The 13,309-nt window shown below is 48.4% G+C and overlaps 2 protein-coding genes across 13 annotated transcripts in view; one reads left to right on the top strand and one right to left on the bottom strand.

Annotated features, from left to right (window-relative positions):
* Positions 1-13,309, bottom strand: part of LOC147627142 (pentatricopeptide repeat-containing protein At1g08070, chloroplastic-like) — a 53,264-nt gene that overhangs the window by 6,585 nt on the left and 33,370 nt on the right. The gene's annotated exons all lie outside the window — the stretch shown is intronic.
* On the top strand, positions 9,683-10,450 carry LOC147627144 (uncharacterized). Its single transcript, XM_086815248.1, has 2 exons — positions 9,683-9,793; positions 9,845-10,450. The coding sequence occupies exons 1-2, from the start codon at positions 9,683-9,685 to the stop codon at positions 10,448-10,450; spliced, it is 717 nt and encodes a 238-aa protein (XP_086671374.1).

The following is a 13,309-nucleotide window of genomic DNA, read 5'->3' on the forward strand; positions in this document are numbered from 1 at the left end:
CCATCCTAGTGGTCACAGAGGAGACTTCTGATTCAGAAGTCAGTGTCCTATCCGCAACAGAGGATTATTTACAGGAGTTTCTGATAGAGACCTTATCAGTTCCTCTAATTCCTTTGGATGAGTATCTCCCTTCCCTTGTATTAACCCTCGGTCCACCTGTTGAAAACAGCCTAGAAACTGTTGTATGGGCAAGAGAGAGGAGGGAGAGCAAACTGCAATCAGCCAGCAAAAGAGAGAGAGAGAGAGAGAGCTCTAGAGTGATGTGCCCCCCTCAAATCAGCCCCCAACCCCTACTTTAATAGAGTCGAGTTGCTATATTTGCAGCACTTTTCCCTTTTTGCCCAAAATAGCTGAGCTAGCCCAAAAATATCAACTTTTTAGCTTTCCTTGGCTTGTACTCCAAATTTTAGCCAAAAATATTAACTTTATGCTTTCCTTATCCAATAAAGTGACTTATAATATTTATAAGTCGGCGTGTTCTCACATCATTAAAGACGGGCTGGACATATTATTATTCTGGGCTTGGACAAGTGGACAAAAGGAGGCGCCTGGATGAAACTCGGGCATCAAGCCAAGAAAGGCATAGAAGCTGATATATTTGGACAAGTTCAGTTATTTTGGGCTAAAACTTGGAGTACAAGCCAAGGAAAGCATAAAGTTGATATTTCTGGGCTAAAACTTGGAGTTCGAACCAAGGAAAGCTAAAAAGTTGATATTTTTGGGCTAGCTCAACTATTTTGGGCAAAAAGGGAAAAGTATTGCAAATATAGCAACTCGACTCTATTAAAGCAAGGCTTGGGGGCTGATTTGAGGGGGGCACATCACTCTAGAGCTCTCTCTCTCTATTCTGCTGGCCGACTGCAATTTGCTCTCCCTCCTCTCTTGCGCTGGCCGTACAGCAGTTTCTAGGCCATTTTCAGCAGGTAGACTCCTCCCAGGCAGCCATAGAGCTGGTCGACTTGTTTTTTTGGAGCTGTTTATGGACTGATTGAGGGGCTGATCTAAGAGCTCCTCTAGGACTGATTTATGGCTCAGTTTTGGGGCTGATTTGGCACAGAACTCGGGGCTGTTTTGGGCTCCGTACCGGGCTGTTTTATGGACAGTTTATGAGCTGATTTATGGGACTGTTATGAGACAGTTCATCGGATGGCTTTTGCAAGGTTGCATCTAAACGCCGTTTGGATCTGATCCAAACGTTTGGAACAATTGAAACGTTCACTAACCTTTTGAAACGTTCACTAACGTTTGGAAACGTTAGTGAACGTGGGTCCTGGGATTTTGATTAATGTAGGTTAAAAAAACCGACGCACGTCAACATCAAGTTTTTTTTCCTTCTGTTTCTTACGTGTGTGCGGCTCTCTCTCTCTCTCTTCGGCGGCGAGCGCTCGTGGGCTGGTCGTGCTGGTCTTCTCTGGTTGTGCTGCGCTCATCGCCCAAGTCACTCAGAGTCAGTCTCTCTCTCTCTCTCTCTCTCTCTCTCTCTCTCTCTCTCTCCCACAAGGCTCTCTCTGCTGCACCTCCCCAGACCCCTACACACAGGCTGAAATTTTATTTGTATTGTGCTTGAATTTTGAAATATATACTATGACTCTCAAGTCGTGACTTGTCTTGACATTTCTCCATTTTCTTGATTGCTTTTTGTGCATATGCCATAGATGCCTCGTGCACCGAGTTCCGTATGGGCAAGGCACACCCAACACCCCAAGCGTCGGTCGTTCCAACATGCGCGTGTGTGGAAGTGCAAATATTGTGGAGGAATATTTACTAGCACATCCACTTGTGTTGGCCAAGGTACGGGAGGCGGCATTGGACCATGTGCAAATGCACCACAAGACGTGGTTGATGAGATTCGGCGGGAGAACCACGGATCTTCATCGGATCACAGCTTGGTAGGGATAGTAGTCATCATTGAGGATGAGCAGCTAGATACACCTGCGCATATGGGCCCATCAGCTGTTGGGGGGCTGTTGCGGCATTAACCGCACACCGCAACCGCATTCTTGTAACCGCATTGGGTAAATTGTAATGCGCAATAGTCAGTTAGGGATTCCAGGGGATGTCATAGAAAGATATGTCTCTTCGGATCACAAGATACTATTTCTATGTATGGATGTAACTGTATGCACGAATCAATCAATCAAATCTGCTGTGATGTTCTGTGCAAATTTTCCATACTTGTCTTAAATCTGTCATGCTGTTATCTTAATCTTTATCAATTTGTAAGATAAGTATGCTGTGTATGAAGGTAACTAGTCCCGTAAATCGCTTACTGTCTACGCAAGAAGTAGATGTGATTACACTTGGCAACCACGATGTTCGCGAATGCGCACGCGTTCTCAGGGGCCTCCTGAGTTGGTGGTCCCAGCAACTGGGCGGCGGAGCCACCGTCTATTTGTCGAAGCTCGTCATGGTTCGACGAGTAGCCCGCCTCTTTCCCCGGCAGGGCCAGAGCCCGGGTTGCGGCAACAGAGCCGTTCCTGTCCTCCTATCCGCACTCCAAATGCGGGTGGACGCTCTTTGACACCCCCAACCTCTCCTCGGACGGCTACGCGACGGCTGTTTCCTTCACCACCGGTGGTTAACTACCCGCAACCTGTAGTGATGGCCGCGCCAGCCAACAACATCAAGTATTCTAAGTTTCGGGGGAAACAAGGAGAAGATCCGGATGCACATGTGCAGCAGTTTGACAACTCTTATGGCCTGAATGTGCCTCCACCCCTTGTTCCTCTGCATAAGAAATCAGTTTTCGAGTCTACCCTCAGCGGCAAAGCATCCAGATGGCTGGCAGAGTACCCCGTCGGGCATTTTCAGGATTATGATGCAGTACGTCTATCGTTTTTGCGCAGGTTTCGTGTGGAGAAGACAGTAGCCCAAACTCTGGAGCGGCTACGGGTCCTCAAGCAGCAAGGCAAGCGCACAACGGAGGATTATGCTGCGAAATTCCGAGTGCTGTTGTGGTGGGTTCCACTGGCGCAGCGGCCAGCCCAGGAGGTCTTGAATGACTATTTCTTGAAAGGGTTAGCAAAGGATTTGCGCACGGCCCTAGCCACTGTGGACAAAGTGAATACGCCGCTGGCGGATGTCATTGCTCAGTCTATTCTCGCACGGGAATCGTTGGAGGATAACGATTCCACCACTAAGAAGCGATCTAAGAAGAAATCTAGCAACAGCACGTCACGGGGACGCCATCGACACAGTTCGGAGGAGGATTCGGACACACGGAGCTCGGACAGTGAATCGGAGGACAGTAGCAGTACTGATTCTGATGAGGCACCAGTGCGGGAGACCAAATCTCACAAAAGTGGGAAGGTCAGCACGGTTCCCGCACGGGAGTCTTCGGCTGCTAAGTCCACGAAGGAAGTCTGGTGTTCTCGTTGGCGTAATCCTGGCCATCCAGCAACGGAATGTGCGATGAACAACAAGTGGTGTGCTATCTGTATCAGCAATTCCCATAACACGTCGGAGTGTTACTACAACGGGAGGGGGCACAAAGCTCGCCTCGGCAACCAGGTCACTAACATTGGGAAAGACAAGGAAACGCCAGAACTCTCCGCCACATGGGTGCAGGTTGGAAGCACTTCTAAGCAACCCTATAGCAACAACAGTGGCGGTAGGGGTGGCGCTCGTGGTCGTGGAGGCCGGGCCATAGATCGTCCCAAAATTTGTCTTTTTTGCACAAAGGAAGGACATTGGCGCCAAGATTGCCCAGAAGCACAGGAGTATGATCGGAAGAAAGCTAAAAAACAGGCAAAAGCTGTAGGAAAACAACCGACGGTGGCTATGGTTCAGATTGAGTCAATGGAGGAGACTGTGGATCCGGAGGTGTGTGTGGTCACGCGTTCTGGTCACAAATTGAAGCCCCTTAGAGCAGGCGCACAGCGCAACCACTTCTGGACTGGCCAGCACAGGAAGCTGTTCGCCAGCAAGTTACTTCCTGGGTGGACAAGCAAACCCCGAAATGCGTTCCAGCGCCAGGGCCTAGTATAGTGCCAAGCAAAGTGCAGTTTCAAATGCTGTGATTCTCATCGACGACATACCTCAGTCCGAGCAGCCTCTATCGCAAGTTCAGAAGGATCTTTCGGAACAACCGTCCCAACAGCCCAGTTCGGATGAGAGTGAAGGATGGGATGGATTGCTAGACGCCCCTCTACAAATCAAATTGGGTCAACTTCTTAAATTGGTTCCGAATTTTCATAAAGCACTGCTTCCGTCGGAGAAGATGGGCAAGGCTATCACAGCGGCTGCGGTGTTATCCATGCAAGTAGCACACCTGGAGCCCGTGGCGGCAGTACCCGTGGCTGATATAAGAAATCCTGAAATTTCCGTAGGCTTCCGAGGCCTTACGATTGATCAAGTGCTGATCAATGGTGGGGCTGGTGTCAATATTGCAACGGAGTCCACCTGTAAGTGCATGGGTTGGCAAGTATGGGATCCTGCACCATTTTTGGTACGCATGGCTGATCAAAGGAGAGTCCGACCCTTGAGCGTCTTGAAGGGCGTGGTGATTGGCATATCCTTTGTAGTGCTGAGCATGGAGGATTCTGCTGAGGAGTACAATTTGTTGCCGGGTCGTCCTTGGTTGTGCCAGGCAAAGGTCCGGCATAATTGGGAGCATAATCTGATGACCATCCGCAGGGGTCGCAAGAAGGTTAAATTCGCTTTGAGGGAATGCCGTCAACTGAGCAATTCAGTTTGGCCTGTCATTGTGGAAACAGTGAATATGGCAGATGGCTTGGATGAAGATGAAGAGGAAAAATTCTTACAGGAAAATGAGGACTTGATTCCATTCTGCTCAGTGGATGTGGCATGTATTGCTGCGGAATACCTCAGGCCTGCGCTTGCGGTGTGTTCAGTCACCATGGACAAGGGGAAACTCTTTGGGGAAAATTTGCTGGGTACTGATGAATATGCACCGGAAGATAACATGAAAGACATTCTGGAAAAGGAGCGCGCTTTTGAGGCGCAAATGAGCCGCATTACCCGTGTCAAAGAAGATGTCTTAGAGACCATTTTCTTAGGAGACAACAAGGAGACTAAGCTGGTGAAAATTAGTACCTTGCTAGAACCCTCATTTAAAATTGATCTGGTGGAACTTCTGCGGGAATTCCGGGATGTGTTTGCCTGGGATTATGCTGACATGAAAGGTCTGGACCCGAAGTTTTACCAACACTGCATTTACGTGAAGCCAGATGCGATACCCTCCGGGCAGCAGCGTTATCGCATAAACCCGCATGTAGCCAAGGAGGTCAAGGAAGAGCTGGACCGCTTGCTAAGGGTGGGATTCATCGCACCTATCGAAAACCTGGACTAGATTTCTCCTATAGTCATTGTCCCGAAGAAGAACAAAAAATTACGCATCTGTGTGGATTACAGAAAGCTTAATGCGGCCACAATCCTTGATCGTTTTCCCTTGCCTTACATGGATTCCATTCTGGATGATGTAGCAGGGCATGAGGTGTACTCGTTTCTTGATGGATTCAGCGGCTACAATCAAATTCGGATGGCACCAGAGGATCAAGCCAAAACCGCACTCATCACCGCATAGGGGGTGTTTGTGTGCACAGTAATGTGGTTCGGATTGCGCAATGCACCTTCCACTTTCCAGCGTGACATGTATGAGATATTTGGGCCCTTTCTCACCGATTTCATGCGCATTTCTTTGGATGATCTGAGTGTCTTTGGCACTTGTGTGTTGCATTTGGGGCACTTGCGGCTCTGTTTTCAGCACTGCCGGGAGGTGTCCTTTAGTCTTAATCCGCTCAAGTGTGTTTTTGCGGTGCGAAGTGGCAAACTGCCGGGTCACATCATTTCCCAGGATGGCATTGCGGTAGATCCAGATAAAGTGGCGGCTATTATGCAGGCACCTGCACCTATGGATCCAAAAGGTCGTATGCGATTTCTGGGCCAAATTCGGTGGCATGGTCGTCATTTGCGGTTTTTGGCGCATTTGGCAATTCATTTAAATGCAGCCGCTCATTCTGACCGCAAGGAATTCCGATGGTCTGAAGACTGTGATTTGGCTTACCGCCGGCTCAAGATTCAACTTTCTAAAGCACCTGTGATGATTCCTCCTGAATGGGGGGTGGATTTTCATGTATTTGTGGATGCTTCGGATGTGGCAATTGGCAGTGTTTTGATGTAGGAGCAGACTGCGGGATGGTTTCGTCCAATTTATTATGCCAGTCGCCGATTGTCTTCTGCTGAAAAGAATTATTCGGTTATAGAGCAAAAGGCCTTGGAATGGTGTACTCTGTGCGGAAGTTTCGGCACTATCTTCTGGGCCGACAATTTTTCTTTCATGTGGATCATTCTGCTCTTCTTTACTTGGTGTGGCAACAAAATTTGACAAGCAGATTGGCTCGATGGGTTCTATTGTTACAGGAATTTGATTTTAAAGTCATTCATTGCCCTGGTGCTCAGCATGTGGTGGCAGATTACCTTTCTCGATTGGATTCGGGAGAACCAACAGTTGGCGTGGATGATGAATTTCCGGATGCTTCACTGTTTACGGTCCAGCCAAATGCCGCGGGGGGGGGGGGGGGGGGGGGGGGGGGGTACAGTCTGAAGAGGAAGGAGCAACTCTCCCGAGCATCCCATGGACCTGGTATGAAGAAATGTTTTCTTTTATCTCTAGTGGTGAGATGCCTGCTCATTTAAACCAGGGACCAGCGTAGGCACCTTGCCTTGCGGAGCCGCTCATTGGAAGTCTGTGTGGGAAAACTTTATTATCGGAATGTTGCAGACGCACTGTTGCGCTGTATCCTGCCCCATGACCAAGAGACAATGTTATGGGAGGCCCATTGCGGAATTACTGGTGGGCATTTTTCAGAGAAAATCACAGCGAAGAAGGTCATACAAAGTGGTTTATGGTGGCCGTCTGTTCCTGCGGATGCACAGCAGTTTGTGAGGCAATGTGATGTTTGTCAGCGCATGGGACAACCTTCCCAGCGGGATCGAATGCCTCTCCATCAGATTCTTCCTTTGGAACCATTTCAGAAATGGGGTCTGGATTTTATAGGCCCAATCAAACCGGTAGCGGCTCTGCCACGGATTACTGTACGAAGTGGGTAGAAGCTGTTAAAAGTAGTATCTCATGTGGGAATGAGTCTTAACAAAGGACATAAGTTATTATTTAATTTATGCTACATGAGTCGGCCATTTCACTTGTGAGGGTATATATACCCATGCCCACCCATTGTATTAATCAACTATTCATTGCTAAAGTTAGCTGTTCGTCAACTTTTCTCTCTCTCTCTCTCTCTCTGCGCCAACTTCTCCCTCTACGTGTGTATGCGTGTGGCTTCCGCATGCACCAATCTGACATGGTATCAGAGCTTCTGGCTCAATGATCCTCAAGCGCAGGTAGGAGCAGTTGAGAACAAGAGCTGCGTTGGCTTGCATGCTGTATTGGCGGCGATCGTGAAAGGTGGTGTGTGCTGCTGGCTGTGCTTCTGCTTCGCTGTTTGCAGACAGCCGCTCGTGTGTGCTGTGCTTCGGCTTTGCTACAGACAAGGCGAGGAGGGGCTGGGGCAGCACTGTGAACACATTGGCCGACGGCGTGGTCGACGGCGTCTGGTGGTGGAGGCTTGAGCCTGGCTTCGGGTGACACATGGGTGCTTATGGTGGGCACTCGCTGGTCCGGATGAGTCTGAGGGGCAAAGCGGCCGTGCGAGCATATGTGGCGAGGGGCGAGGAGCACTACGTGTCTCACTAATCCCCCACTACAAGTGCAGTTGATCATTGTCATGCCTCTGCTGGTCCAATGCGGCCTTGTAGCCTGGCACACTTCTATTTAACAAGGCACAAAGGGAATTTGTAGGAGCAAGCGATCAAGTGCAGCGTTAAAAATTTTGACTGTTACAAGAGGAGGAACCAGAAGTGTGTCGGCGGCTACGGAGAGGAGGTTTGGTTCGACTGAGATCTTGGACGGAGTTTATGAGATGGGTCTCCCGTGTTCAAGCAAGGACGACAAACTGAATGGCGACAACTATGCGCATTGGAATTTGATCATGAGGCTATGGTTTAGCAGAAAAGGCTTATGGGACATGCTCAGAGGAACGTCCCCGAAGGGATAGCAATCGGTTCACACGTCTTCAGGAGGAGGAGTTTCTCAAATCTCTTGTGGATTGGGATGCTCACAATGCGAAGGCGATGTCGGCGATTGCAGAATCTCTCACCAAGGAAATTTCCCCTGCCATTCAGACTTTAAAGACTGCCAAGGAAATGTGGTCAAAGCTTGCAGGAATGTTTGATCGAGACTCAACAATGCGAGCAGTAACCCTTCTCGGCCAGTTGTTTTCCATCAAGTTTGAAACCGGGACCTCTATGCAGTCACTTCTAATGAAGGCAAAGGTTATCCATGATCAGTTATCGGCTATGAATAGTGCATTAACTAGTACCCAGTTAGCTGCCTTGGTTCTTACGAAGTTGCCTGAGGAGTACGAGATGGTCTCGAGGGCATTACGCTTACAAGTCACGAAGGAAAAGCTGGAATTTGATGATCTCAGCTCTTTTCTCATTGAGGAGGAAGCAGTGCTCATTTCCCAAGGCAAGATTCGAGTTCCGAAGGATGTAGAATCGGCACATGCTGCATCGGAATCCAATAAGAAGTCTAGGAGCCGTTGTTATAAGTGCGGAAAGCGAGGGCATTTGGCTCGGGATTGCAAATCCAAAGCTAAAGCTCAAGGCTCGACGAATGACAAAGGCAAAGGCAAAGCTGACGAGGATGACAGTGACAGTGATTCTAAGAGGGATGCTACGGCGTCTGCCGGTGTGGCGAGGACTACACTGGCACATGCTCCGGCATTCTAGCTTGGTGGATGGATGCTACCACGTGCTTCAGCCAGAGAGAGGCATGTGAGTGGCAGAGAGGGGCAGTCTGTGCTCCCGTTTTGGTGATTTGGACCCGTGTGTCGGAGTTCAAGGCACATGCATCTGGCAGGGAACAAGCTTGATAATCTATGGACGTGATGAGTTCGTAGTTCATTGGTAGCAGATTATGGACGGGATGAGTTCCTAGTTCATTGTCAGAGGATTTTGGAGGTCATGTGTCGATAGTTCAATGTTCAGGAGATCTTTTGGACGTGTGTGTTTTCAGTTCAACGAATGGGGGATCATGGATGTGGAGTTGTCTGCAATTCATTATTCTATGTGGCAGCTGAAGCTCAAGATGGCATTCCTTGAGGAGACAGGTTGTTTGGAGGTGTACTTGGTATCCGGCCAGTACTGAGGTGTCCATGGTTGCATCTGCATCGACTTGGTTTCTTCATCTATGCCCACTACTATGAGCTACAGAGAGGGTGTTAAAAGTAGTATCTCATGTGGGAATGAGTCTTAACAAAGGACATAAGTTATTATTTAATTTATGCTACATGAGTCGGCCATTTCACTTGTGAGGGTATATATACCCATGCCCACCCATTGTATTAATCAACTATTCATTGCTAAAGTTAGCTGTTCGTCAACTTTTCTCTCTCTCTCTCTCTGCGCCAACTTCTCCCTCTACGTGTGTATGAGTGTGGCTTCCGCATGCACCAATCTGACAGAAGCATGAGCTTTGCGTGATAATACTGCTTTCTCTGTGGCAAAGTGTCTCTTTAAGGATGTTTTTACTAGGTTTGGCTGTCGGGTGGAGTTAGTCAATGATTGGGGCGGTCATTTTATTAATAAAGTCATCAAACGAATGACGGGGTTTTACTTTGTGCTGCATCACAAATCGTCCCCGTATTACCCTCAGGCCAATGGGCAGGCTGAATCTTCCAATAAGCAGATAATTCGCATTCTGACTAAAGTGGTCAGTCTTCATCGGACAAATTGGGACATGAAACTCCCAACCGCACTATAGGTTTACCGCACAGCGTTTAAAGTCGCAACTGGGTTGACACCATTCAAACTTGCTTTTGGCATGGAGGCCATCACACCTATCGAATTTGTGGTTCCCAGTTTGCGCCTTGCGGTTACGTACAGATTGCTGCCAGAGGATTCATTGGCATACAGACTGGATGTCATCCAGGAATTAGATGAAGAGAGGATGAAAAGCTTTTATTGGGCGCAGGAAGTTCAAAGTCGCAGAAAGGGGCAAGTGGATCCGCATTTGAAGAAGAAACTTTTCCAAAGAGGGCAATTGGTGCTAGTGTTTTCTTTGTGCATGTTGAAGAAACCCGCAAAACTGAAAGTGCGGTGGACCGGGCCGTTTTGGGTATATGCTTCTTGCGGTCCCACCTCTTATTTCCTCGCAAATCTTCATGGGGAAGTCCTTTCTTCTCCGGTTTATGGGTTTCGGATGCGTCATTATTTTACGGCAGTTCTTCAATGCCCTTTTTTGGTTTTTGAGAAGAATACATTTTCTCTCATGATGGTTTCAGTCATTCCAAATCAAGGGCGGATTTCGTCATTTTATTTTTCTTGGCTTTTTCCAGGTGTCATACAGTCATGCATGGATAAGCGTTAAAGTTCCCCCACACAGACTTCAAACGAGCGGCTGCGCAAGGCAAGGCGCCTACGCTGGTCCCTGGTTAAATGAGCAAGCATCTCACCACTAGAGATAAAAGAAAACATTTCTTCATACTAGGTCCACGGGATGCTCGGGAGAGTTGCTCCTTCCTCTTCAGACTGTACCCCCCGCATTTGGCTGGACCGTAAACAGTGAAGCATCCGGAAATTCATCATCCACACCAACTCCTGGCTCCCCCGAATCCAATCGAGAAAGGTAATCTGCCACCACATGCTGAGCACCAGGGTGATGAATGACTTCAAAAATCAAATTCCTGTAACAATAGAACCCATCGAGCCAATATGCCTGTCAAATTTTGTTGCCGCACCAAGTAAAGAAGAGCAGAATGATCCACAAGAAAGTAAAATCGTCGGCCCAGAAGATAGTGCCGAAACTTCCACACAGAGTACACCATTCCGAGGCCTTCTCGCTCTATAACCGAATAATTCTTTTCAGCAGAAGACAACCGGCGCGGCTGGCATAGTAAATTGGACGAAACCCCCCTGCAGTCTGCTCCTGCATCAAAACACTGCCAATTGCCACATCCGAAGCATCCACAAATACATGAAAATCCACCCCCCAATCAGGAGGAATCATCACTGGTGCTTTAGAAAGTTGAATCTTGAGCCGGCGGTAAGCCAAATCACAGTCTTTAGACCATCGGAATTCCTTGCGGTCAGAATGAGCGGCTGCATTTAAAGGAATTGCCAAATGCGCCAAAAACCGCAAATGACGACCATGCCACCGAATTTGGCCCATAAATCGCATACAACCTTTTGGATCCACAGGTGCAGGTGCCTGCATAATAGCCGCCACTTTATCTGGATCTACCGCAATGCCATCCTGGGAAATGATGTGACCCAGCAGTTTGCCACTTCGCACCGCAAAAACACACTTGAGCGGATTAAGACTGAAGGACACCTCCCGGCAGCGCTGAAAACAGAGCCGCAAGTGTCCCAAATGCAACACACGAGTGCCAAAGACACTCAGATCATCCAAAAAAATGAGCATGAAATCGATGAGAAAGGGTCCAAATATCTCATGCATGTCGCGCTGGAAAGTGGAAGGTGCATTGCGCAATCCGACCCACATTATTGTGCACACAAACACACCCCCCATGCGGTGATGAATGCGGTTTTGGCTTGATCCTCTGGTGCCATCCAAATTTGATTGTAGCCGCTGAATCCATCAAGAAACGAGTACATCCCATACCCTGCTACAATGGAATCCATATAGGGCAAGGGAAAAGGATCCGGGATTGTGGCCGCATTAAGCTTTCTGTAATCCACACAGATGCGTAATTTCTTGTTCTTCTTCGGGACAATGACTATAGGAGAAATCCAGTCCGGGTTTTCGATAGGTGCAATGAATCCCACTCTTAGCAAACGGTTCAGCTCTTCCTTGACCTGCTTGGCTACATGCGAGTTTATGCGATAACGCTGCTGCCTGGAGGGTATCGCATCTCGCTCCAGGTAAATGCAGTGTTGGTAAAACTTCGGGTCCAGACCTTTCATGTCAGCATAATCCCAGGCAAACACATCCCGGAATTCCCGCAGAAGTTCCACCAGATCAGTTTTGAACGAGGGTTCCAACAAGGTACTAATTTTCACCGGCTTAGTCTCCTTGTCGTCTCCTAGGAAAATGGTCTCCAAGACATCTTCTTTGACACGGGTAATGCGGCTCATTTGCGCCTCAAAAGCGCGCTCCTTTTCCAGAATAGAGCTAGGGATGAGATTACAAAGCTAAGCTAGTGTGATACTGTGCCTAGCCAAGCTAGCACTTCATGCCAACCAAGTTGGACTTCGTGCTAGCCAAGTTGGACTTTCTGAAACCGATCCCGTCAAGTGGGAAAGACTCCGTTGGACACCCACACGCTTAATAGCACAACTTTAAAACCACAAATTTGAAATGGACAACTTAAAACAACTTGAAATTAAATGAAATGAAATGGAAAAATGGACACCAGCACTGGGGCCGGAACGGGCCGACGCCCCCCTCAATATATGATATATTTATTGGGAGTATTTAATGAATACAATGCTCCATGGGTTCTGAGAACCAGATAATGTCCATGTACATATGAAAACAGTACCAAAGAAGTAGGCTCGAATTTCGATGTAGAAACTCGAAGCAGAACGACCACTAGTGTGGTCCAATCTCTACGGTCCTGTGCTTTCACTGGACTCCGCGGAGAGCGCCTCACTGGTGTTCCGAGACCACGCACAAACAGGCGCTCTCGTACTAACGCCTGGCTCTCCCGATCTCAGCACCTTTGGACCGAGGTTCTCCAATAAAGCTTGGACAACCCGGCACCGAACGGGTGTTGGCCGAGCGGAATGGATCTTTTATCAGATTTAAACATAAAATACTTTATTCAAATCTGAAAGTCACTTACTTGTAGATGGTTGATATGAAACCAATACTCAGAGTATGATGAAGTCTTCCAGGTGATGTGAAGTCCCCTTGATGAAGATTCAGTCTCCTCGTGATGCACTACCAAGGCAAGAAAAACCACAACCACCTGTTGTGAAAGAAGGAGAACCCACTTGGAGAAGAGGCCGGGCTATAGTGTGGAGAGAAGATGGCCCATGTTTGCTTGCAAAAGAACAAAGCAACGCAGCCAGTGGGTAAACAGCCGCCTGTAGGAATGCTTCCACCTGTAGGAGCAGTACGCTGAGGTTCTTGCGGGTTTGCTGCCACCTGTAGGAGCAGAGATCAAAGCCTGTTGGAAGAGGGTACCCAGCAGCCTGCGCAGCCACCTGAGAAACAGTGGTTGGCCTGGCTGCAGCCGCCTGGTGATGCAATCAATGGGGCAGC

The sequence above is a fragment of the Cibotium barometz genome, chromosome 21, assembly GCF_041138505.1.
Source record: "Cibotium barometz isolate CiBa-2024 chromosome 21, ASM4113850v1, whole genome shotgun sequence".
Taxonomy (NCBI): Eukaryota; Viridiplantae; Streptophyta; class Polypodiopsida; order Cyatheales; family Cibotiaceae; genus Cibotium; species Cibotium barometz.

Excerpts from the sequence above, each read along its gene's own strand:
- LOC147627144 (XM_086815248.1), top strand. The coding sequence starts at position 9,683 with ATGACGGGGTTTTACTTTGTGCTGCATCACAAATCGTCCCCGTATTAC. Across the intron at positions 9,794-9,844 it reads TTCGCATTCTGACTAAAGTG|GTTTACCGCACAGCGTTTAA; the intron begins GTCAGTCTTCAT and ends ACCGCACTATAG.